This window comes from Carassius carassius, chromosome 21 (assembly GCF_963082965.1).
Source record: "Carassius carassius chromosome 21, fCarCar2.1, whole genome shotgun sequence".
NCBI classification, from domain to species: Eukaryota; Metazoa; Chordata; class Actinopteri; order Cypriniformes; family Cyprinidae; genus Carassius; species Carassius carassius.
In genome coordinates, this window is record NC_081775.1 from 23,921,982 (window position 1) to 23,949,628 (window position 27,647).

Genomic DNA, 27,647 nt, shown 5'->3' on the forward strand with positions numbered 1-27,647 from the left:
TATTCTGAGACTTTCTATTCTATTCTATTCTATTCTATTCTACAAGGCGGGGTTATTATAGTAAGGAAAACAAAAAAAACTGAAAGAAAAAAAAAACTAAATAATTATTCCATAAAAACATTAATCATTACTTGGAATAGAATATACTATTCTATTTAACTGAAATAAAAAAAAAATGCTTATTTTCTTTCAGCTAGATGTAAGTGCAACTTGATATAGGCTAATACAAATAAACAAAACGTAAAACAAATCTACAAAGACATATTTTTAAAACGAATAAAAATGACAAAAACATAGCAAAACTAATAAAATTTAATTTAATTCAAGATATTAATGAAAACTGTATTAGTATTTTACGTGCACCGACAGATTAACAGTGTCAACCTAAAAGCTATACCACACTTTCTCTTTTAAAAGACTATATATAGAAAAAGAAAAAAAGACTTTATAAACAAAAATAACAAGATTACCCAAACCTCTACACTTCCAGCTGGATATAATATAATGTAAAATATCACAGCTATGTTATTTCTAGACAGTAGATAGGCTATTTGTTACCAAATCTCCAGAGCTTCCAATTTATTAAATTTCTGAACATATGCGTATATATATATATCCTAGTTACATTTCATTCTCGTTGACTTTCACCATGCCATCTTGCACATATGTAAGATCCAGAAGTAGGCATAGTTCAGCACGTGACGTCAGACGCTAGGTTTTTGTCGCCGCGCGCTCCTCCTCGCGAGCACTCAGGCAAAGTGTAAAAATGGCGTCCATCATGGAGGGTCCGCTGAGCAAATGGACTAACGTCATGAAGGGGTGGCAGTACCGCTGGTTCGTACTAGACTATAACGCCGGGTTGCTGTCATACTATACTGTAAGTTTTTCTTGCATGGCTGTGTGATATGAGAGAGGGTTGATCACTAAGTTGCCTGTTCCACTATCGTTTAATGTTGGGAAGGAAATGAGCACTCGCAGGCCTGTCAGGAGTTGGAATCTCAGCTGTTTGGGGCGGGGCTTAGCTTAAGTGACCGCGACTTCAGCCAATCCGGGCTTTGCTGAGGAAGCCGTCAGCCAATGAGCATCTAGATTTTATGTGTTGCCAGCATGAAGGCCACCTCCCTTGTAAAAAAAAAATGCTTACGGTAGTAACGTTAGTTTAGTTTGCAAAAATTGAAGGGTGGAAGCGAACACGTCACCACTGTTTTGGATGCGTTTAACTGCAGGATATGAAATTTCTTAACGTACATTTATAGCTTTCAAACTTAATCCGAAAAGCTCTATAATGTTCAAACACAAGATAAATAGCTAAGCTAAGAGCTCAGATGTTGTCAGTAAATCATCCACAAGCTAACGTTAGAGCTCTCAGGTTTGTTAATGTGTACATATAAGCCATGTCATTTTTTGACAGTGATTGTTTATTGACACAGGGTTAAACATGTAAAAAAAAAAATAACTCTGATTTTCTTGGTGTACTGTCACGGTAATACTGAATGTGATCCAACAACTGAAATCGCCAACTGTCAAACTGTCTAACAGAGATATAAAGCGGAAAACTATTTTTTTATTATATAAATGATAATATTATATATGTTTTATGTTTGTATGTTATGTTTGTACACACACACACACACACACACACACACACACACACACACACATACACACACACACACACACAGTATAGACCAAAAGTTTGGACATACCTCATTCAAAGAGTTTTCTTTATTTTCATGACTATGAAAATTGTAGATTCACACTGAAAGCATCAAAACTATGAATTAACACATGTGGAATTATATATGGAATTATATACATAACAAAAAAGTGTGAAACAACTGAAAATATGTAATATTCTAGGTTCTTCAAAACCTTTTGCTTTGATTACTGCTTTGCACACTCTTGGCATTCTCTTGATGAGCTTCAAGAGGTAGTCACCTGAAATGGTCTTCCAACAGTCTTGAAGGAGTTCCCCGAGAGATGCTTAGCACTTGTTGGCCCTTTTGCCTTCTGTCTGCGGTCCAGCTCACCCCTAAACCATCTCGATTGGGTTCAGGTCCGGTGACTGTGGAGGCCAGGTCATCTGGCGCAGCACCCCATCACTCTCCTTCTTGGTCAAATAGCCCTTGATGCCTTCAGTGTGACTCTACAATTTTCATAGTCATGAAAATAAAGAAAACTCTTTGAATGAGAAGGTGTGTCCAAACTTTTGGTCTGTACAGTATATATATATATATATATATATATATATATATATATATATATATATATATATGTGTGTATATAATTTTTATATTAATACCTCTGTTTTGCATGTCTCATTTTCCAGAGTACTACCATTGTGTAGATACCATTACATATCATGTTAACATGCTATTTTTTTACAATATGATGTAAATTGGTTACACATATGACCTTAGACCCAGCATATTGTTACCTTTTTATGTCTTCAGCAAAGTGAGACTTGAATGTATTCCAGCCCTGTGTTGGTCGTTTGATAAAATGCTTCTTTAACACTCTGTATCCTTCTTCAGTCCAAGGACAAGATGATGCGTGGGTCTAGAAGAGGCTGTGTGCGACTTCGGGTAAGAAGCTTTCTTTATTGTTAAAGCAGGACTAAGTCCATCATTTCAGTGATTAACTCATGTCCGTTCCTGTTTTTGTTCTGGCTATTATTCTTGTTTAATTATGCTATTAAGTCAACCCTAGAAGCTGTTGAAAATCTGTCATCAGGATATTCTAGTACAGATGAACAATTAAAAAAAAGGATGCGACATGATTTTATGTTTTCTGCATTGTATTTTAATAGCGGTATCTATTAATGACGCTAATATCTTCTCTGCGGTGTCCACCATGGGTTCAGGTCCGGGTTTTGTGCAGCACTGTCAAGCACTTTAACATCAAATTTAGTAAAACATTTCTATGTGGTCCTCGCTTAGTATACAGTGATGGTAAAACAATAAAGAGAGCTTCTCAAACTGTTGCTGCAATACATTAGAAGCTCTTTGTATGGTTTAGCATTAGGATTTGTTTCCATTGTAATCATCAGACCCTCACACAAACCCGGTATATTCAGAGATGTGCATCTGACTCAGGATGTGCTAGAAATGCTTCACCTATTAAATGCAATGCTTTGCAAGCTCTTCACCAGAAGATGGCACACTCTTCAGTTCAATATGCAGAGGACAGTTATGAAATATGTACATTACAGCAGAGAGAAATTGTTATAACTTAAAGAGTTAATTTGTTAAAGGGAGCATGGTATTGTAAGTATTCTAGTTGTAGTTAATGATTAAAGAGGCAGTAAAAATGATCATCACCTGGTTTTGTGTTCATAATCTCTATTATGGCAAAAAAATGAAGATGGATGACGTTTCTCTGTTAATTAAAGAGTTTTGTGTATCTCCTTTTATGTATTGTGTATTGCATAGCTTTAACTGATGATCTCCAAATTGCCTGACAGTGAGCAGTTAACGTAAATTTAAGACAGGTTAAAAGTGCTTAGGGCGTTGGCTTATTTTTCTCAAGACCTGAAGTCTGATCTGAGCAGTTATTGCTGTCTTCCTGTTGGTAACCAGTAAGGACACTTCCTGGCACGTCTGTATTTAAAGTAAAAGCTTAGTGTTTTCCTTTTAGATTATCAGCATTTTCTTATTCAAAACAATGTCACGTTTTCAAAGTGCTCTGTTTAAATGTTTTGTAAAGTTAGAAATGCTTTTAGATTTTTGAATGATCAGGATTTGCTGTTGTAAACCATCAGGTATGAAAGAGTTAATAGTCTCATATTGTTCCTCTGGCCCTGTAATACTTACTGAATGTTCTGCAGTTTTTCACCTCACTCTCTCTCTCTCTCTTTCTCTCCATCCTCCTCTCTCAGTTTCCATCTGCTTCCCCTTTCTCTCTTGTCATTTTATCCTCCCTTTTCCACCTTGTTCCCCTCTCTTTCTCTTACTCCACCCATTCTCCCCCACCCCTTTCCTTCTCTCTCTCTGTGCGTAAGGGAGTGGGGCAGAGGAACAGATAGAAAGAGAGAGGGAGCGAATGACGTGTCCCTCAGTCTGAATGGCTATTGCTGCGTTCCTTTTTTGCAGGGAGCTGTGATTGGGATCGATGACGAGGACGACAGCACTTTCACCATTACCGTGGACCAGAAGACTTTCCATTTTCAGGGTGAGGTCTCCGTTCTCTTGTTCTTCTACGGCTTTTGTCTTTTCCTTCTCCTCTCTCATCTTCTGTTCTTTGGCACCTCCTGCTGTGATGCTTTTAACCAGTGTTTATAGTGCGGCCATCAGCCGGCTGCTCACGTGTGCCCTGTCTCTCTCTCTCTCTCTCTCTCTCTCTCTCCATACTGCTCATCCCTCCTCCTTCCACTCTGTTTATTTTTGCTCTTGCTTACTCATTCTACCCCACATGCTCTTTCTCATTTAATTGAAAGAGGATTATGACATCAGTAACATTCAGCATTCTAATGCAAACATGACCCACTCGCATCAGTTGCGCCGTTTGTGCCATTTGTCCGGCTTAACTCTTGTGACCACTGACTGGGACGATCTGCAGATCTCATAGTTTTGTGAATTGAGATCAGAAGCTCTCAGATTTTTTTCCAGGATCTGTGTTGAACTTCTGCTCAGAATTTCTTCTGAGCTGGAGGAACTCTGGAGTAGAACAGACAGTCTCACCGCAGAGTTACGCAAGGCTGTTGGCTGCTGAGCTCCAGGTTTTTAGCCTCTAGCCTCCACCTTCTCTCACTGGCTCATCTATCCTCCTCCACCCCCCCCGGCATCCGCCCTGCCGGGGGTGCGTTCACTCTCCCCATGCCCTCACCCACTGCTATGTTCCGACACTGTATGCTGTGGCTTTACAGTAAGAAGGGTAAGGTCACGCTCTGCTGGGACTCGTGTGATTGCGTCTTCTGCCGGGACCGTTTATCATTGTGGTTTGCATTAATGATTGGTTTCAACCATGCTTTGTTTTTATTTACACTTGAAGTTGGCTGGTTGCGTGTTATTCGTTCTCAAGAGTTACCGGTTTTGAAAATACGTACTTGGTGGCATTATGTTGAGTATGTTAAGATTGTCGCTTTTATGTTTCTCAATGATAGTTTTAGGCTCATCCCATCCAATGATAATTCTAAGGCATTGAAGGAAAATTATTATTTTTCTCTTTATTAATTTTCACTTTCACCAGCCAAATTAATTGCAGACATTCTTTGGTATCGTGTGACAGTTGTGCTATGGTATGCCAATCCAAACCTCTTTAGAAAAAAACAAACCAAAAAAAAAAAAAAAACCCTGACCTGCCGTGTCAGATTTCCTGATGTGCGTTTGCATGTGTGTATTTCAGTGAGTGTGAGTGTGGAGCTCGGGCTTCGGTTTCAACAATCTTTTCATACCATCCACCTCTTGAGATCCTCAGGGACTCATCCTATCAGTTCTCACATCTCCATTGAAGCAGGAGCCATTTACCCCAAAGCGGAAATGGTTTTGTGCCTCCTGATCTCAGTGGACCGGAATTGCAGCACAATCTTAACATCTTAATGCTCAATCATACAACTCCAGCATCTTTTATATGGTTTTTATAACTTGATTAACATTGTTCTAATTTTGCAATGTTTGTGGTCAGTACAGGGTGGGGTGATTTGTAAAGTGAGATGTGTTCGGGTTAAACCTAATCAAAAGTGTGCTGTTTATCTTGTTTCAACATGAAACATCATCAGGATTATAGCAGGCTGCCCACTGAGCTAAAACCAAACAACATGCGGTTAAGATGATACAGTGATAAAAAAAAAAACCTTGCTCGAGAAATCCTCTTGCTAAATGATAAAATGGTGTAATAAACACTCGCAGGACAGTAAAAACCATCTGAGCTTGAACTTTCAGAGCCGTGAATGTAAGAATATAGTTAAACACCCCATTCAGCAAGATACATCTGAGAATTAGGTGAGTTTGACCAGTCAGGATGGATACATATGGAGAGGTCCGCACAATGCCAGCTGCAGAGACAGCTCAGAGGAACTGTACTTGCTATTTAGAGGACCATCCATAATTCATCATACTCTTCTGTGGCCCAAGATCAGTCCGGCCTGAAAGCCCCTTTATTTTCTAAAAGCCTCTACCTGTCTTCCTCTCAGACACTTGACTGCAAAAACAAAAGCAGTTAAAAGCTCCCAGTGTCAGACACTGAGCTACTGCTGGCAGTGGATCAGCATTCACATTCATGCTCCAGAGGGGAAAAAAAACCACACAGGGAGAAAAGACGAGGAACCGTTGCATAGAGGAAGTGTGAGCTACTAGTGTCTGTCCGCAGGACAGAGCTGGCAGTGGAAAGATGCAGGGAGTCACATGAAAGCTGCAGTGAGTTTAGGAGAGACTGCAGGAGACCTCACGCACACATGTGCTCTCTTCCAAAACCTACTGAGCAAAGCAGCATTTTAAAGCTCTTTCCAGAAAAAAAGGCTGTTCAGAACTATAGGTATTAGGCAGTTCACTATATTTTCTGGACAGATGGACATCAACCAGGGAAGCACAATAAATAATTTATTTCATCTAATTATATTTCCGCTATTTTTACATTTTAAATGACATTTCCATCCTCTAATGGTCACTTAAAATAAATTTTTAAAATACGAATTATTTAATAATAATGTCAAAACAAGTTAATGCATGTCCTTTTTATTAATACTGTACATTATAATTTTGTGACGACTAATAGTTTTGATAATCTTTTACAATTATTTGAGTATTTATAATTTTATTTGGAGTGAGTAGGTTTTTGTTTTTTGTAATTCAAATTTAGAAATGGATGCTATTATTCTGCCAAGATGCATTCAACTGATCAAAAAGGACAGTAAAGACTATTACATTGTTACAAAAGATTTCCGTTTTGAATTAATGCTGTTCTTAAAAAAAAAAAAAAATGTTGCTTTAAACATTGATAATGCAGTGATAAGAAAAATTTGCAGCAAAATCAGCATAAAATTATTTTTGGAGGATCATGTGACTGTGGAGACTGGAGTAATGGCTGCTAAAAAATCAGCTTTTTTTTTTTTTTACAATATTGCAGTTTTTACTTTAATAAATGCAGCCCTCTGGAGCATAATAGACTTTCTTACAAAAAAACTTTCTAAAATTAATCTTAACAGCCACAAACATTTTAATGGTTTTGTGTAGAATTTTAATATCAACCATATATTGTTTACTGACGATGACATATAATCAATTAGTAGTAATTTTTTCACTGCACCCTTAACACACACACTTTTGTCTCGTTTGACTGTTACTCTTTGCTTCACAGTCCTTTAACATCTTGTATTAGCTTAGTGGCAAGTCAGGTGAAAACATCTTGCTATGTGACTACAGCTGCTAGTGTGTTGCAGAAATGTCTTTCACATTCACTAGGTTTAAAAGGACTTGTGTAAATGATGAGAAAATTAGTTTGAGATCTGAAGTTTCTCTTTTTCTCTTGAATACTCGTCGTTAGAAGGGCACATTGCATAAGGTGCCCTCATTCCACGCTGAAGTCTGCCATTGCTCTCCAGTGATATGGGGATGGGGAGGAGTACAAAAGATAAGTAAAATAAGTTAGTGCTCACACATTTGCTCAAAGAACATTCAATTCAAGTAGACAGCAATTTATGTGTCTATTTCTTTGATGATGTTTCATTACATTGTTTATCATTTAAATTATATTATTAAATATTTTATAAATCTTTAAATTATTGCTGTTATTATTATTATTAATAATAATAATAATAATAATAATAAAAAAACAATAATGATTGTAGTCTTTAGGTCAATGTGAGCTTGTCCTCGTTGCCAACTAACGGACAAGTGCAGTGTTTTGTAATCAACTCTACTACCTCACCTAGTGAAATCTCATTGGCTAGCGAGGGAAGGTAGCCTGGCATCATGCATCATGTGATCTCTGCTCTGGTGCCTGTAGCGCAGTGAGGGGCCATGTTTGTTTTGGACGGTGACTCTCACACAGATCTGGGACATTGATTTCAAGCATGTTCCATAGATGCGGGATGGCTTTGGTGGTCCTGTGCAAATGCTGACGCTTGTGTATTTTATTAGCAGGTAAAGAGAATATTTTCTTAAGATATTAAACCATTTGTATTTTTGATGTTTCTGGTTAACGTGTATTGATTATTAACCAATTCTGTGTATGAGTAACACTACCATTTCTGAAGGTTAGTCTGTCATCTATAAGGTCATAAGGTTTGTGCTTGTAAAAGCTTTTAGATTTTAGACCTTCTTCCATTGAAGTGTCAGCTATATGTTATGTCTGGAGTGTTTGTCTGTTCCCTGTCTATACACTTTTTATCTCATCAAATCAAGCCTTAGAGGTTTGATTCACCCCTTGTAGTGAACTACATATAGTTCTGATGATTTACCTCATGTCATTTGATGCTTTATGATTCTCTTTTTTTTCTGTGGAGCATAAAAAGAGACGCTTTGAGGAATGTTCATGCTGCTCTTTTTACATACAATGAAAGTGGATGGTGAACAGTGGCTGTGAAAAAAAAGAGCATTATAAAAGTGGTCAGTACAGCTTTTGCCCTATATTGTGAGTTCTCTGATGTCATGATAGCTTGGTTTAGGCCAAATTGAAGTCATTATTTACTGAAAACTGTCTCCTTCACTGAAGCGCACAAATCTTATTCTTGCGTGAGTGGCAGGTTTGATTGTGTGTAAACATGAATGAGAAAGTTCAATGGAATTAATAAAATTGTGTTTTGAACAACATGAGAGTGAGTAAATGATTACAGAATTGTATTTCACATGAATTATCCCTTTAGGGTACAATAATTAGTTGACCTGACCGTTAGAAACTCCTACTTGTACTTTATGCTGTGAGCTTTATAATTTTATGGTTGATTTATAGATCTTTTGAAGCGCAGAGGCTGTTTTTAGTCACACCTGGGCTTTTCTGAAATTTCATCCCTGGTTTCTACAAGAAACTTCATCATGAGTGTTATTTACCGTTCGTATTTACACAAGGGCAGAGGCTTTAATTTGTGTGTGTTCTTGTTTAACTTAAGCCACAACCCTGTCTTGTCTTCGTGTAACTCTGCCTGTTTTCATTAAGGAAAACCAGATAGGACAACAGAGCTGTAGCTGTAACTGTCACCTTTACAGTTGCACAGAGGGTCATTCTCCACCCTCCATTTCACATGCTGTGTGTTTGCAGTCTGCCTGCTTATTACTAATGGATGTGTTTTTGGATGTGTCCCCCCCCCAGCCCGTGACGCAGACGAGCGGGAGAAGTGGATTCATGCCTTAGAGGGGACGATTCTTCGCCACACCCTTCAGCGGGTAAGAGCCACATCAATGCCACATGTACCACATTTATGATCTCAGAGAGGAGAAAAATAAAATAAAATGTGCTTAAAGACCTCATGATTTTATGCTGTACTCTATATGCTGTACTGCTAAAATGTATAAAGTAAAAGTTATATATGGTGTTTTTGTTATATAAAGTATCTCTTTTGCCAGCTACCAGTTGCTTGAGAACTAAGTGGCTAGAATTTATACATTTTGTCTTAAATGTTTGTGTCCACGGTTTTATCCATTGTGTTGCTTAAGACTGTAGTGTAAAGTTATTTATTTATTTTAAGCAACCTTTAATATGTCTTTCTGTTTCATGGGAAATACCTTAATGAAAGAAAACTGCACTTGTCAAACCTTTTCCAATCCTTTGTGATAAGCAAAAGTCAGTTTAAGAAATTGTATTTTCCTAAAATAGGGAAATGTGTCTTCCCATTGTCTGTCATTATGAAAGCATAATGTATTTTTAATTAGAGTTTGTGTAAGATTGGCTTTTTTTAATGATCTGAAAACTACAAAAAAAAGGCCTGAAGAGGAGCTCTGAGGGTACTGTATGCATTAAACATGCCCGTCTGCTCCATACCAAAGGAAGAAACCAGGACAGGCTAAGAAAATCATGCAGCTTTATAGTTTTTCCCCCATTTTGTAAATAATTTTATGAATTTTTTAAAGATAAATTTCTTCCCTTTATATTCTTTCTCTCATCCTCTCCTCCCAAAGATCTCGGTGTTCCGACTCTACCTTAGCAATGTGTCATAAAAAAAAACAAGCAAATGCTGACTGGTAACTGCATGTATCTACATACAGATTATGTGCAGCTATCCGGTCACATGATCTCCAACAGCCAATGACAGCTCTGCTTATTCAGCTAGCCCCTCCTGTGCAGCGGATGACAGATCCAATCACCGTACTGTATTTTGTTTCCTACAGTCTGTAAAGCTTATGCTACTTTTTCTTCTTCTTTTTTTTTTCTTTTGAGGAAGTCTACTCTTCCTGGTCAAGTGTGGTTTATAGAAACGGTTCTGAATCAGCTGGCAAGTCAATAGGTATTTGTTCACCTTATTCCCCCCTCCTTTAGAGGGGAACTTACAGGAAAGGGTTTGCGAACTAATACTGAAAGTGTTTCTGTGAGTGTGGGTCAGATTTGTGGAGGCATGTCCTGCACTGGCAAGAACAGAGTGAGTATCTTTGTTTTGCCGGGATTTACTAATGCATTAAATCATGCTGTGTGTGTGAGTGTCGACAGGTAGGGGTGGGTGTGTGAGTGTGTGTGTGTTGACCAAGGCAGGAAAGCATTTGTTTGGTCAAATAGAGAGGGCATGGGTCACACTTAAATGTGTAGTTACTTTTCTACTAACTTGAGATTTGCAGTCTCAGCCACATTGTGTGTGTGTACGGTCTGTGCTGACATAATACAGCACATGACTTGGAGTCAGACTTGTGTGTTTGCCTTTCAAATGTGTCACTAGTGGGTTTGTCTCCTAAAAAGGCACAACAATAGCCTATGCACCCCAGGTAGGCCTAGTTGATTCATGCTGAAATATTCCCTGCAGTTGTTGGATGTTCAGATTTTCTGCCAAGAGTCAGACAGAAAGAGTGATTCAGTGGGAACAACTTCCTGTCTGGACAATCTGTGTGTTTAGGTGTGTGTCAACAGCTACCATGTAGCTCTCAGCGTGCCACAGCTTTCCTCTGCCAGGCACAGGATAATATATTTATGTAATGCTCTCTTGGGGGTTGCAAATGCTTGTTAATAGGCATTTTGGCAATTTGTTCATGCCAAAATAGCAGATCTCAGGCCTGCCCGGGAGGTGAAATGTTTATAGTGCCTGTAGGATATGACCAGGCATACTTAACTAGAGAATTGTGGGTCAATTCCCAGGGAACATGTTTTTAAATAAAAGTGTATGTCAGATATATTAGCATCATATAAGCATCATGTTTCGAGTCCGTTTCTGAACTGCCCTCTGAGGTTATTTATGTGCTTTTTGGGGGGTATTTAAGAAATGTTCCATTCTTATTCTTTTTAAAATAGAATGAATGGTTTCAAATACTAGTTTAAAAGTAAAAAAAAAAAAAAAGTTGGTTCTCATATTTATTTTTTGTTTTATAGTATTATTGCTAAAGATTGTTTTATTATATAATTTTTATCATTGATTAAATTGAAAGATTCTGCATGATTTTTATTAGTACTATTGTTGTTACTTGTGTGTTTTTGTATAGTGATTGCTTCTTAAGAAAATTGAGTATTGAAACGATGCTGTTAATGTTACCATGAATATTTCCATTGCACATAAATAAAAAGAAAAAAGAAAATCCACCATAACGATCATACCTAGACTTTTATCCACAATACATTGTTAAATATCTTTTGAATAAATGTGTTGGTCACATAGAAGAGCAGAGGTTGCATAACTGTTAGGATGCTAGTTTGCCAGAAACAACTTTAGTTTAATTTAAAGGCAGCAAAACTCTCATTAAATCTTTTATTGTCTACATGCATGTGTTCTCAGTAAACTCAATGAATCAAATGGTTTCATTCTGATATTCCACTTAACCTTTGATTCCGGGGTGGATTTGCTCTGCTCCTGTAGACTTTGACCTAGTTTTATAATGTTTACTGTTTTGACCGACAGTCAGCTGCCTATGGCTTTTCTTCATTTTCCCATGCAGTTCATTTCCGCCGATCTCCACCGCGATGTCTCTTATGAGGTCTGGCAAGATACAAAACTCGCGACAGTGACCCCCAGACCAGGGAGTACCTCTCTTATAAAGGCTGCTGCCAACATTGCCTGTGCTATCTAAACTTCACTCCTCGAAACCACCTGGGCTAGCCGCTATTAGCTTTAGTATTTCTTCTGATAGTTTACCTAAGAGGTCTGGAATAACTTAAGGTTGTATTTGTGGTTATGCTATATAGATGGAATCGTAGTTTGCCTTTCATAAGGTTACAGTAATAATATTTAAACATCTTGATCTATTTATAAGTAAGCTGTTTTAAGGTTTCAGAGAGAATCGCTTGTGTAATTTAACAAATTTGTGTGTGTTATGAGTTTAGGGAAGACATCACGTCTCCTAGGAGAAGTGTCATGACATAAAGTAAAGCTTTAAAAAGTAGTTATTTTATTTGTGTATAATAAATAAAATGAGCATACATTCTGTTGACAGTTTGTTTATTTAAAAAAAATATCTATTTTTTATTTTAAAATGTACCCTATTTTTAAAATGTCTAATTTAGTACTTTGGGTAAGTAAAACTGAAATGAATCCATGAAAATTGTCGGTTAATTGTATGGTATCATGATCAACATTAAAGTCAGTCATGACAGGTCTATTGATCATATTTTTCATTTCCCTTTTTTCAACCTATAATTGTTTGACTCCGTTACATAGAAAGGCTCAGAAATATTATCACACAAGATAGTGATCAGCTCGCCTCATGTCCTAGAAACAAACACTATTTGATGCAGTGTTTGATGTGGGTTATTTTTTGTTGTTGTTTTTTTTTTTGCTTTCTAGATTTCTAGTATCAGTAACTATCAATAACCAGTCACAAGCCTGTGCCCTTTATTCTACAGTTCAGTTCAGTGTCAGTCGCTCTCATGGTCTGATCTCTGTTTATGCCAGTTGTCTAATTGTGTGATTTAGTTAAAGCTGTTAGAGAGAAATGTGAACAGGCAAGGGGCAGTTCTGCTCAGTTCCTCTCGAAAGCAGAACGTGACTGAGCTTAGGACATCATGGAAGCTTTTATACGCTGTAGAAGGACTGAAACTTATCCCTCTCACTTTCACTTGCAGGAGGCAGAAACAGGATTCGTTCCCAGTGTTCATGACTTCGACAAGAAGCTAGCTGAAGCTGATGCGTATTTGCAAATTTTGATCGACCAGTTAAAAGTAAGGTTTTTTTTATCATAAGACCTCATCGTGACTCAAAAATGCCTTGTGTTTTGAGTTGACATTTTCCTCATACATTGCTGTCTTGTTGCATCCTATAGCTCTTCGATGAGAAGATTAAAGACTGCAAAGAAGATGAGTCGCGCAGAGTAAGACATATTCATTTTTATTTGTCATCAGAGGTGCATTGTCTTTCAGAGTCTTCCTGCAAGGCGCAGTATATACTGTAGCAGAGACAGTTCACTTGTATTACAATAACTGTGAGTAACAGGAACGCCCAATATAGCATCTCTATTGAAGGACATCCCACCTTCCATTTAAAAGCCAGAGTAAATTCATTTCTGATCAAAATGTAGAGCTTTATTATGATATCATGCTTTAGCTGGCACGTTAAACTGTTACTTATTAACTGTAAACCCAAAGAAAGGTAAATTTGGCCATTTTCAGGCTATATATTATGAAGTTTAAAAGACTAATATAGTTTCATGATTAAGAGTGGTAACACTTTACAATACGATGTCAATTCTTAACATTAATGATTGACTAACATGAATGAACAAATAATAAATATACGCTCGATCATTGTTCATGTTCGTTCACATTGCATTAACTAATGTTAACAAACACAAGTTGTGATTTTTAATAATGCGTTAGTAAATGTTGAAATTACCATTGACTAAGATTAATAAATGCTATAGAAGTGTTGTTCATTCTTAGTTCATATTAACTAATCTAGCTAACAAGCCTTAATGAACCTTATTGTAAAATGTTACCGAATAAATAAATCAAGTTATTTGTAATCATTCCTAATGAGGCACTAAATGCAAATCACTCAGTGATTGCAAATTGACTGGAAGACAGAAGGGGGTGGGTAGGTCGGTTAGCTGTCATAAAATTAAAATGTATAAGTAGACTGTTATTGTTCAAATGCAGAGAAATTCTAAAGATACTTCACATACCAAATTCGAAGCCAAGATTTTACAGAGAGTCACTTTTTAAGGGAATGAAACTCATGAGACTGTCTCAGGCTTTCATTTCTGCTTTTTGTAAGGTTTTTTAAAGGTGCTTCTTTGTTTTTAATCCAAGAGCATTTCACAGTTGTAACAGAAACTGTCCCTTTTCTTCTTCTTCATTGTCCTATTCACAGAAAATCGAGAACCTGAAGGACACGACTTGTGTAAGAGCGTCTGCACCTTCACCCTCTTAATGCGTTTTGTATCTAATTTTGGTAGTGGAATGCATTTTCATTCATTGTTTATTTTTATTTTTTTAGAGTATGGTAGAGTCCATCAAACACTGTATTGTACTACTACAGATTGCCAAGGTAAAACGCTTGTCTCTCAAGCTCAGAATGTGTATGCACCTGTGTTTTGTCTGCCCACTGTGTTAATATTTATGCATCTTGTGTAACCCAACCTGTAATTTTCCATAACTCTGTTAATGTTTATTTTGGCCGCCGTGAACATTCCAGCAGGTTCCATAGTAACGGTTTGGAGAGGTTATCTCCTACTTTAAGGCCATGTTCACACAGCAGCAGGATACGAATGTCAAGCTTGTTTTACAGTGCTAAGTATGGTTATGCTCAAATTGACCTAAAAATGTTACCTTGATTGGACTTGTTTATCAAAAAACATTGTATCAAGCTCCTGTAAGTTTTACTGTGAATGTGGACCTGTTAGTAAATACGGCTGACAATCTCAAACACTGACTGTGTGAACATAGCCTGAGAGATTGAGTAGGTTAAAATACCTTATTGCTTTAAATTAAAGCAGAGACCATTTGCATCTTTTTTTTTTTGCTTACTCCCAACTGTGGAGTTGCCTTATTTCTCAATTTGTGTTTTCTTTTTTTAAAATTTGAAGGATCAAAGTAAAGAACAGCAACACGCAAACGGACTGATAGTAAGTCTTGACATTCCTTAGCAATGAACTAGTCCAAATCAAACAGTGCTACTGTTCTCTCTTCCACAGAAATCAAGTTCATGAAAACTGAACCGAGATGTGCATGACCTTGATCGGAGGGCTCTGCCCACCATGTCTACATCTCTCTCATTTTTTCTCTGCTTTTATTCTTTCTTACACTACCTGTCGGGTAATTCTGGGCCTGCCCAAACAAATTAAACATCAATACTTCTTTCCGACATTGTGATTGAACCAAACTGCTTAAGCCCTGCAAATATAAAACACGCATACGTGCACGCAACATAATCATTGATTTTCCGTTGTCATACATTCTATTGAACCATGTGGGACAAATGGATACAGATCTATTACAACCTGCCCAGAGGCTCTCATTGGGTCAATAACCATCAAGGCTAGTGCTAAAGTCACGTAATCATCAACTGCATTTAATACTTCTCACAGACTGGTTCAGTTCAATATTGTACCAAATGTATAATTCGTATAAAATGTTTCATGCAGATTTTGTTAAAAATGCAAGCAGTGTTTAGAGACTTTTACCAAATGTTGTATTCTATGTTTTTGGAATCTGAGTTTCTTCCTTCTGAATCTGTGATTGCCATCTTTTTTCCACTGACCTGAGTGTCTCTGCCTCCTGATTTAATCTCATTCTACTAATTATGTATTCACTGCAGAGCTTTAATTGCTCCAGTTGGCTTTTAATTAAGAACGGCAGCCTCTGTTGTGGTACAACGAACAACAAGTTCTTTTGCAGAAAAGCCCCTCCAAACTCACTCCACTCACTCCCCTGCATGCCTTTTTTCCCCCCTTGTGTGTTTTCAGGTAAAGTCACCTCACTGCTGTACCCTGTGATGTCAATGTTTTTCTGTGCATGCTGGGTAGAGATTATTTATCTCTCTGCCTCTTCTGCCTATTTAATGTTTGATACACATGTGCTGATCTTGTCTTCATAATAGCCTTGTGTCTGAGTCTGTGCCGACTGACAGATGCTTAGTGTTTGGTTACAGTAAGGCAGAGATTGACTCATAGTGATTTTTGCACATTGAGTTGATTCAGTGTGAAGGACATGGTCCACAGCTGTTAGGTTACTCATTTGGACACAGTGTATTATAAAGCATTATTGACTATTTCTGTGTCTCTGTGTGGAAAGAATCTGGACACGTAAAATGGTTAAAGTCAACACAAGTGGTAATTCATGTAACTTGCATCACATGACTTGTTATTGACATATGACATCAATTTAATGCAGCCTCACTGAATAAACTTACTAGTGTTAATTTCATCATTTCATGCTGTCTTTAACAATAAATAACTTTATACTATATACTGCTGTATATACATGATAAATATACACAATACAAACACATATATTATTTAAACAAAAACCTCTATTTTGGATGCGATTTATCATGATTAATCATTTGGCATCACTAACTTATAAAATGGATATAAAATATTTTCAGTACCTTTAAAGGGATAGTTCAGCATTCACATTTAATCTCCCTTGTGCTGTTCAAAATCAGTGTGGAACCATGTGGAAAAATGTATCCAGGCCACTCTAAAATGAAAGTTCATTATACTTTCAAAGAATGACCAATAGAAGTAAAAAGTCATACAGGTTTAGAACAACATTATTGTAAGTGAATGATGCCCAAATTGTCATAATTAGATGAGCCATCCCTTTAAACAGTTCTGTTAACTGAATATCACAAGTCCTTGTTTCCCCTCAGGATTTCTGTGATAGTTGGGTTGAGCATTGGTAAATCTCCTATGAGAGGGTGTATTTATAACGTGTTTTGCTGTGAGAGCTGTGTTTTGTATCACGTCTGTGGTTCTTTGCAGAGCACCATAAACCCAGTGGATGGGGTATTCCAGGCTACCCCTCTCAACACCTCTGTAGTCAGTGCCAGTGCCATGCCAACGCAGACCACTCTACCCACAGGTGAGCTTTCTTTCTCTTTCTCCAGTTTATTCCTTAATAATGTTGTGTGTGTGTGTGTATGTGTATATGTATATATATGTATATATATATATATATATATATATATATATATATATATATATATATATATATATATATATATAAAATGCCTATTTTGAAGGCTTCTTGGCTTTGGTAGTTTGGATTTAGAAACTCAAAGGTTAGATTTGGTTTGCAAATTTTGTGTGCATTTATAAGGGCCATTGGCATATGAAGGGTGTGTGTTCATCTGTAGATGGAGCTCAGGTGTGTAAAACGGAACAGAGGCCTTCTTCTTTACCCGTGGGCCCTGTTGTTACGGTGATGGGCAGCCTTCAGACCCCCACTCCCAACAGCACAGGTACAAACCATATTTTATATATAATATAAAATTCTATTAGAAGTGTAAATAAGATTTTATAATGTTTTAAAAATTTTACATGTTTTTTTATCTTATGTTTTCTTGTTTAACTTTATACTTGCATATTTGCATCAAATTTAAATGTGTGTGTATATACAAATATATATATTTTTTAAAAATGCGTTCAAACATATTAATCCATATTAAAATGTGACACGTGTGTGTGTAAAATGTTAAATTTTTAAATCAGTTTTAACATGGATTAATATTTTTCTAATATATATATATATATATATATATATTACATTTTTATTCGCTCATATGTGAGCATGTTTTGTATTTTTTATTTATTATATTCATGCAGATGTTATATTTTAATCAGCAAATTCCCATAAGATTTAATCTGATCTTAGAATGAAGCTAAACTGTTTTTGGAAGAAAACAATGTATTTATGATAAAGTTAACTTACGACTCATTCAACTGATGCCACTCTTTAACGTGAGCAGAAGCAGTATTCCCGTTGTATTCCGCTGCAGTGGGGATGCAGGCAGAGCTGTTCTCTCTGCAGTCAGTCTGTTTTCTCCTGACTGTCATTAGTGCTGGATACAGGGAATCAAAGGGTCCAGCTTCTGCTGAGGCAGAGCAGGAAGAGCTGAGCTCAGCAAAAACACAGCCGATCGGTAGCACTCTGGACAGCAGTGCAGGAAACTACGCATAAAACACAGTCAAGAGCTGAAAAGTGCAGACTGCGAATCAGGGTTTCCATTTATATTCACGCTGAAAGTGCTTGCGTTGTAGGCAGGGCTGATTTAATTGGACATCTTGGTCTTTTCAACACAACCAAACATTTAATTTATTGTGCTGACAGCATCAGTAATGTGCATACTTTTTCTTACGAGTAATTTTCTGTTTTGTCTTTACATACCTGAACTACAAATAATTAATAATAATAATGTGTAATAATTCTAGCATTTTTAAAGATGTTAATGTCCTTAATTGATAAGATAAAACTAGAAAATGTTTTTATATTATTACATTTTAAATGAAAATGTAGGAAATATAAAAAATTTTCATTGCTATAAAGTATAAAAATAATACTAAAATACTAGTGTTTTTAAAGATCTTTTAATTTTTTTTATAGATGTTGTAATAATAAAATACAAATAAAGGAAAATAATGCAAAAAAGAAAATCTACTTTTCAAATCATAATGTATAAAATAAAAAAACGATTTTCACTAATATTTAAATTGTCATTCATATAAATATTCGTAATGCCAAAATAATAGAATTTGATGTTTTTTTATATGTTAGTATGATATCCTCAATTACGCTAATAATAAAATAAATTAAAATGATAGAAAATCTAATAAAACATGATTTTTAATTTAATACATTAGTTAAAATGTCGGAAAAAATTACATTTTGTCAATAATGTCAAGTATTACATAAATAGTACTTTATTATAAAAAGACATTTTTCATTGAATAATGTTAATATGTCAAATATACCCAAATGTTTTTGCACTTTTTTCAATCAGAGCTTTTGCTCATGAAATCAGCGTTGTACGTAGTGTAGTGCATTACCAAGCATGCAGATTAACTTTCCAGTCATGCTATTTATTTGAAGCCCATATGCTAGCCACTTATGCAAAAACACAAAACCTCAACCTATTTCTGAACTACAATGATTTCCGGCCATGGTATTGATTAAATGAGTGTGGTTAGTCATAGTTCCTCAGCACACTTGCATTTCTTTTCACATTTATTAGTTTAATTTTCTTCCTGTGGTTTTAGGGAGTGGTCCCTCAGCTCCCAGCAGCAGCGTGACTTCACCCAGTCACATGAACGTACCGCCCCACACTGTCCCTGACTTCTCCTATTCCAGCAGTGAAGACGAGTTTTATGATGCTGATGAGTTTTATAACAGCAGCACCTCGCCGAAACACTGCATAGAGTGAGCTAAACACACACACCACACTGAAACACAGAATAGTGTAAGTAATGTACAGAAACACACACATAAAACCTTCTATATAATTAAAACCCACTGAAGTGCTGCTGCACAAGTCAATTATAGTAACATCACCTGCCCACATGCACATTAACTAACACTGCATAATCTGAAAACAGCAAGTACTGCTTTGAGATAAACACACTCCCACGCACTATTTACGGCAAACAAAAAGAAACACACACTGACCTAATTAAAACAGTGCATGGACTCACTTAAACACACAAACTCTATCTGCCTTTGCCACACACTGTAATTTATTCTGGAATAAGCTGACGTGATGTTCTTGTGTATCTGCAGTCCGAACAGAACCACTGATGTGAACAGTGAAGACAGCACAGCCCTGAAACGGCCAGACACCAACGAATCAATCAACTCCTCCATGTCGAACGGCACCACTGATGCAGGTACACAACACACACGTCCCTCACGTTTAAGGTTCTCAAAATGAATCAGACCAAATGCTGTTGAAAGTGAAGTGTGTGTTTTTTTTTTTTATATATATTTAGAATTTAACAAACTTACCAGTTTTAACTAGAGCCCGACCGATATGGATTTTTGGGGGCCGATGCCGATATTAACTCGAAAAGAGCCGATTTATAAGCCGATATTTTGATTTTAAAAATAATCTGAATATTAGACCCATTTCCTATAAACTGCATTTACACAACATTCAATAGCAAAATATCTGCCTGTTCTATGTATGTGGGCTGTATAAACCATTTTCCAGAATGGACTATGTTAAAAAAAAGCCTTAGATTACAGTCTCAATGACTAAACAATTGCACATCAAAAGTATATATTTTTTAATGATCAAAAAACAGTCTGGTTTTAAACATTTAACACTTTTACTTCCAGTTGAAGCTGGTTTTAACAGTCTGTGTGTGTACTGTAAATAAATTATAATACTAAAGTTAAAGTATTTGCAGAAGTAGTCCCACACTTTGCTGCTACAGCATTCACCTTTTTCAGCCATCTGTAGGCAGAAAGAGAGACGGAGAAAGAATAAGCATGTGTATTAATAATATCCCCATGTATCATTACTCATGTCATCATTAGAATTATAATAATAATAAACTGGGATCTCCTACATAGGCAAAAATGAGAAATATATATTTTTTTTTTTATTTGTCAAGCAATAGGTATTACCTACTTATATTTAACAATATTATTTCAACATTTTCCTGTTATGTCTGTAAAGCTGCTTTGAAACAATATGTAAAAAAAAAAAAAAAAAAAAGCGCTTGTTCAGCTCACATTTATTTACATGTCCCCTCTGGTTTAATCATTTCTGACGCACCTACTGTAGTTACTGTAACTACACTATATTTGCTCTCACAGACACATTCACAAGAGACCCGTATATCTTCTCCTCTTCTCTTTGTGCAGTCTGAATCAAAACATCGTCTTGCCTACTATTACCGGAAGATTACGGAATCAATTCGAAGTTGAATGGTTAACGTTAGTGTCATGAACACACCGCTGTCAATTTTGAGAAGAACCACCTTCAAACAAGTTAATAGCAAGCATTTAAGGGGCCTGCTAAAAAGGAAGCTATTAGCGTTAGAGTAACGTAACCAGCCTGAATTCACCAAATTGTTCTCTGGACCTGAGGGTAGCCTCTTCTTCCTTGCTTCTCTCTTAATTCTCATCAGCAGGACTAGCGCTATCGCTCGCTTCTTACAACGGGACAGATACATGTTTGCTGCTGACCGAAAGGAGGAGGAACAGACTATGAAATAGCTCCCGCTAAACGTTTTTAAAACTCCGCCTATGCCATAGCGCAGCGCAAATCGCGTTGTATCTGAAGGGCAACGCTGAGCCCAGCGGCAAGCGCCGTGCATACCGCGTCCTGTGTGAAAGGCCCAATTACGCGGTCATTATGTGGGAAACACACCGCAATAGAATAAGAATAAGTTAAAGCTAACGTTATAGTTTGACCTCCTATTAACGTTCGCGCTCTTCCACTGATAAACATGGTATTAGCTTTGTGGCTAATCTAATATAGCAATGCATTAGCGGCTGTAAGTGATGTTACAGAATATTTAGAAGTGATAATGATAGGACCGTTAGCTAGAACTACCACACAGTTTTTATATACAGGGTATGAAATAAATCTACAATCATTTCACATGACGAACGACAGACTCACCGTCAAAACAGTTGATCGCTTTCTTCTGTAGTGGACTTCTGGCGTTGTTGTTAACTCTGGAGCTGCAGAGCTCCCTCTGGTGGGCACACTATGCAACACTCATAACATGAGTGAAGCATGAGACTCTGTTTCTCATGTTTCATCGGCCGTGATTTAAATGCAATTAGCTTATATCGGCCGATAATATCGGCCGGCCGATATATCGGTCGGGCTCTAGTTTTAACACCAACACCAAGCAAAAACTCGCCATGTGTTTAGTATAATTATGATTAATTAGACTACTTAATGTTTATTATAATAAATATTTATTAACAATAATTAAGATGTTTTTGAAAAAGGTATCTAATGTTCACCAATGTTGCATTTTTTGAAATACAGTAAAGGCAGTAATATTTTGAAATATTGCTACTAATTTACAATAACTGTTTTCTGTTTTAATATATTGTGATGAAATTAGATGTCATTTATTCCTTTGATGGCAAAACTGAAATATGATTTGGTGCTTTGGTTCTTATCAATGATTTTGATCAATTTGATAAAAGTTTTTATTCTTAATATTTTCTTTAAAAAGGTGATTTATTTCAGGATTCTTTGATTAATATAAAGTTTATTATAACAGCATTTATTTAAAAAATATTTTTGTAATATAAATTACTTAATTGTAATTGTTTACTGTCACTTTTAAACAATTTGCATCCTTAGTGAATAAAATATATTTTTTAATCATATGCATAAAGAAACTATAGTTTTCACAAAAATATTAAGCAGCAAAAACGGATTAACATCAATCATAATAAGAAATATCCCTTGAGCCCCAGATCACAATATTACAGATTTTTACTATATTTTTGATCAAATAAATGCAATCTTGGTGAGCATAAAAAAACTTATTTCAAAAACATTTAAATTAAACTTTTGGACAGCAATGTGTGCACATGTTTGATTTATGTTCAGTGTTTGCTGTGTGTTTTTCTCAGATCAGTTTGACAGTCATGATGAGAGAGATGATGACCCTGAGGGTGAATCTGTGGAAGAACACAAAAGTGTCATCATGCATCTGCTGTCTCAAGTGCGACTGGGCATGGATCTCACCAAGGCAAGCACAAACAACCTTTCTTATTTTTTACATTCTCACTTATTTTTATCATACTATTATTTCCACCTTTTAATCCATCTTCGTTCATCCTCAGGTTGTCTTGCCGACGTTTATCTTGGAGCGGAGGTCTTTGCTGGAAATGTATGCAGATTTCTTTGCACACCCAGATTTGTTTGTAAGGTAATGCACATCCTGTTTGTTTTATAGATATCACAGCTGTTCTACCATATGGGCTTATCATTCTTATGTCTGGTTACAGCAATGCTGTAATAATTGATGAATTTAAAAGTAGCAATGCTACTAACATGGCTACATTTTTGAGCTGTTTCCAATGTACTGTGCAATTGGTTCCAAAGTTGTAACCAAATGAGCAGAGGAAATAATTAGCCATGTCCTTTCAGAATATCTTTGCTCTCTGAAATAGAAGAATGATTCGTTCTAGCAAGCTGATTTTTTCAAATAGTTTGTTTTAATGAACTCATGATTGGCACATTTTGCAGTATTGCAGAGCAGCAGGATCCAAGGGACCGCATGGTGCATGTGGTAAAGTGGTACCTCTCAGCCTTTCACGCTGGTCGGAAAGGATCTGTGGCCAAGAAGCCCTACAACCCCATTCTGGGCGAGGTGTTCTTCTGTCACTGGGACTTGCCTTCCGAAACAGAGGATCCTGCTGCTTCTGTGAGTGTGTTTGAAGGTCTAAAAGCCAATGTTTGCAGCGTCTTAACAGACTTTATTTGTTGTCACTGTTTTCTTCTCCCTCCCTCGCTCACTGTCTGTCTTTCTAGGAGTCTGTATCAGACGGGCCAGTGCCGTGGAGTAGCAAAAACAGTGTGTCGTTTGTGGCAGAGCAGGTTTCTCACCACCCTCCTAGTAAGTGCTGAACTAATTACTGACTGAATCATAGCCACTAGTAGCTGAATTTACAAGTTACCAGAAATTACCTGGTTCTGAAAAGTAAAACAAAAACAATGATCTGTTTAATTAGTAACTTATTTATTAAACTCGTTTAAATTTGATAATGTTAATGCAATGATCTGTTGTGGTTTTTGGGTAAATAGACATTTTCCAACACCTTTGTTCTTTTTACAGTATCTGCATTTTATGCTGAGTGTTTCAGCAAAAAAATCCAGTTTAACGCTCACATCTGGACGAAATCAAAGTTCCTTGGAATGTCAATTGGTGTCCATAATATTGGTCAAGGTAGTCAAGGACGTTGTTAAGTAGTGATTAATACACATTAGTGCTATTGCAGTGCTTAACAGTCCTCTTCTGTTTCCCATAGGTTGTGTGTCTTGTCTTGAATATGATGAGCATTATATTCTTACTTTTCCCAATGGCTATGGAAGGTAAGTATTGTTCTATTTGATCAATTTATCACACTGATGTATTTTAGATTTTTTGATTTCTAGAGGGGGAAGTGGGCAGAGCATCTCATCCATCTGACTGTGCTCCAATAGATCAATCCTCACTGTGCCATGGGTAGAGCTGGGTGGAGAGTGCAATATTTCCTGTTCCAAAACTGGCTACAGTGCCAATATAGTTTTCCACACCAAACCATTCTATGGAGGAAAGAAGCACAGAATAACTGCTGAGATATTGTAAGTCAAAGGGGAACGTCCCAATAATTTAAATTTACAATTCCGCTGCTGTCATGGTTTCTTTGGTTGTTACTATAAATTCATGAAAATAAATGTGTATGCAAATGCATTAAGATTATTGTCATGTTAATTGGAAATGTTGTAATTTTTCTTAGTGCTCCCAATGATAAGAAGTCATTCTACTCCATAGAGGGAGAGTGGAATGGTGTCATGTATTCAAAACTGGCTACCGGGGTAAGTTTGAACCTTAGAAAACAAGAAAAGGAAGTCCCTTCAAGAAAAAAATCAAATAACATATTTGTTTTCCACCCAGGAAAATGCAGTATTCATTGACACAAAGAAAATGGGCATCATTAAGAAGAAAGTGCGGAAATTGGAGGACCAGTTGGAGTATGAATCCAGAAGGTGTGTGGGTCTGACAAGTTTTTTTCTCTGCTTTGTAAATGTTGCCTTCTTCATGGAGCCTCTAAAACAGGATTTGCCGCAATGCAAAACATCTCCAAAGTCCATTTTCTCTTAAGCTATAATGCAGAGACACACACTTTTTAATCTTGGGCTTGACTCTTGTCGCAAGTCATGGGAAACCGTCCTCAAAAAGCCCCATTTGAATTTTGTGTAATCCCTCAGGTTCTTAAATCTAATCTGTACAACCGAATAAGGTTTCTTGTTTCCCCGCTCAATCTGGGAAGGTTTGGAAAATGATCCACATTGAAAATCTGCAGTTGAAATTTCCATTGAATCTGGATATAAACAGTATAAAAAAAGTTTAAAACAGTTTTATGCCTTTTTTTATTACATTATGTATAAATAAAATTAAATATTTCAGGTTCTCTAAGATGGTCTTGCTTCCATTAAGGTTCAAGGGTCACACTGAAATTGTAAATTTGCTGAAATTTTCCAATTAAACGAAGACATTTTTCAATTTAACTTTATACACAAATAGTTATGTTAATATAATTTTTTAATGGAAAAAAGCATTTTGACTAGTGGACTTTTATAACAGTTTTTTCTTTTGTTTGCACCTGATTTATTTGCTGATCTTCGAAAGGCTTGGTTATTTTTGGGAGGCTCCTTTGGGGGCGCGCTGAAGTGATGGTTTTTTTCTGCTTGGGTACCTCTGTGAGATGATCTGATGCAAACTGCTGTTATTTCTCTGTCTGGCTGTCAGTTTGTGGAAGGACGTGACCGTGAACCTGAAACTGGCGGACATTGACGCTGCAACGGAAGCCAAACACAGGCTGGAGGAGAAACAGAGGGCAGAGGCCAGAGAAAGGAAGGAGAAGGAAATGCAATGGGAGACGAGAGTGAGTGTGCTTATGTATTCATTTTCTCCAAACATATTTCAGCTTTTATCCAAACCAACCTACTCATGTTGAATTCAGAATATCAGAACATACATAAATTTGATGTAAAACCCCTTTGACTGATCATCTTGATTGAGAGATTCACATGAATCTGATCAAATGATCCATATTCATTTCCAAACAATGTTTATTTAAAGAGTGATTTGTTTGTTTCCCTGCAGCTGTTTCATGAGGATGGTGAATGCTGGGTCTACGACAAGCCTCTTCTAAAGCGACTAGCATCGCAACGACACTGAGGCCATTTCCAAAACAGCAGAGTCTAGAAAAGAGAACTCTCTTGCAAACTACTTTTCTTATTCAGCCTTGGAATGACTGACGAATGAACCCTTATAGCTTAGCATTTTCAAAGTTTGAACGAATGATAAGAAAACACAAACTTAATCTATACAAATAAAAAACCTCCCTGCTCACTAATTCAACACTTCCAACTCTCTATCACCCTTTGAGGAAGAAAACACACCACGAACACACCGAAGACGTGATCAGAAGCCCTCACAAATCAAACAAGCGCTCTCGTCTCTGCAGAAGAAGAATGATCCCAGCCGACGTCTCTCTCTCTTTCTCCCACTCGAGAGGGGTTTTTATCGAACAAACTCTGAAAACTACAGCGTTCTGTATCTCAGGGAAGCAGCGGACTGAGGAATGAAGGCTGTATCTTAATGTTCGAAAAGTTTTAATGGTGGAAACACACAGTAAAGAAAATGAGAACTTGGTTCACATCCTGCTAGCTACAGCTTTTACAGATATTATATATTCTTGTTTTCCTTTTATCTTCTTTCTCTAGGGCAATAGTAACTGTTTGAATATACGTTGTGTACGGCAGCCATTCCCTTTATGTTCCACTTCATCATCAGCCTTTCATGCTACAAAAGCCACAATAAGAAAATGTACCATTTACATTACCTGGGCTGAAATTTGAGACAACTTTGCCATGGTTGTAATCCATTCCAATTTGTTTGTTTTTTTGTTAGGTTTTTTTTTGGGAGGGGAGGCTGTATTTTTTATAGAATGCTGCTTGAGTGTCCACATAATTTATCAACTTAGCATAAAGTTGGACTGTCCAGTAGGGAATCGCAACAGTGCACAATAAAACCATTTGACAAATCTGTGCTTATCCTGCTGAGGTTGAGCAACGTTATCACAAATGTCCCTACAATCTCACTTTCTGTGAGATGTCACATTGTAATTCAAATAAATATAGGTTTCACATAGTCATGCATCAGAAAGATCTGATCCTCTTTCTTGAAGGTAGAAGTCTGTAGATGCATGGAGTCACTCAGGTCAGTGTTTTCTCCTGGAATGACGTCTATACATTGTGTAACATAATCAACAAGTAAAATCAAATTGTATGATCCTTTTTTTCTGAGATGCAATTAGAGCATAACTGGCAAAACAATATTACTGCTATAGTTTAAAGAAAACCACTTGCTCTTCATATTCTGTAATAAATTGGAGGCCTTATGAAGTAAAGGTTACTTTCGCCTAGTATTGCTTTTCAGAAGCAATCCCAAACATTTTTTTCATTGCTTGACAACAATTGATTGTACCAGATTTCCATGTATCAAAATATAATATTAAATCTCAGTGAGACCAATTTGTGTGAATGCATTTCTTGTTACAGACATCCAGTGTTACATGATGCTGTTGTTCACTTTATTTGATCTACAGGGATTTGCAGCATTTTGATTTCCAAAGTAATGGGAATTACTTTTAAAAGCACAGTTAAGGTGTTTTTTTCTTAGTTATGTTTTCTTTATCTAGTAACTAGAAATAAGTGTTTAAAAATGTATTATTCAGAAATGACCAATTACTAGAAAAAGATACACGACAATGAAACGTGGTTTTTATTTGGTCAAATGTGGAGGAAACTTCAAGTGATATATAGAGAGAGTATACAAATTTCAGTTATTTCACATTAACTCAATTAAAATAAATACCGTTTGCTATAACTTTTAAGTATCGAG

General features: G+C 36.6%; 2 protein-coding genes across 2 annotated transcripts in view; one reads left to right on the forward strand and one right to left on the reverse strand.

Moving 5' to 3' along the window:
* Positions 1-27,647, reverse strand: part of LOC132097943 (elongation of very long chain fatty acids protein 7-like) — a 343,464-nt gene that overhangs the window by 42,040 nt on the left and 273,777 nt on the right. The gene's annotated exons all lie outside the window — the stretch shown is intronic.
* osbpl9 (oxysterol binding protein-like 9) lies at positions 725-27,277 on the forward strand. Its single transcript, XM_059503942.1, has 24 exons — positions 725-877; positions 2,535-2,585; positions 4,092-4,170; positions 9,244-9,317; positions 13,126-13,221; positions 13,323-13,370; positions 14,369-14,398; positions 14,495-14,545; positions 15,084-15,122; positions 16,983-17,082; positions 17,357-17,461; positions 19,257-19,416; positions 19,774-19,880; positions 22,603-22,721; positions 22,816-22,901; positions 23,222-23,399; positions 23,507-23,591; positions 23,811-23,921; positions 24,004-24,067; positions 24,179-24,319; positions 24,475-24,553; positions 24,633-24,724; positions 25,488-25,623; positions 25,845-27,277. The coding sequence occupies exons 1-24, from the start codon at positions 767-769 to the stop codon at positions 25,917-25,919; spliced, it is 2,217 nt and encodes a 738-aa protein (XP_059359925.1). The 5' UTR covers positions 725-766; the 3' UTR covers positions 25,920-27,277.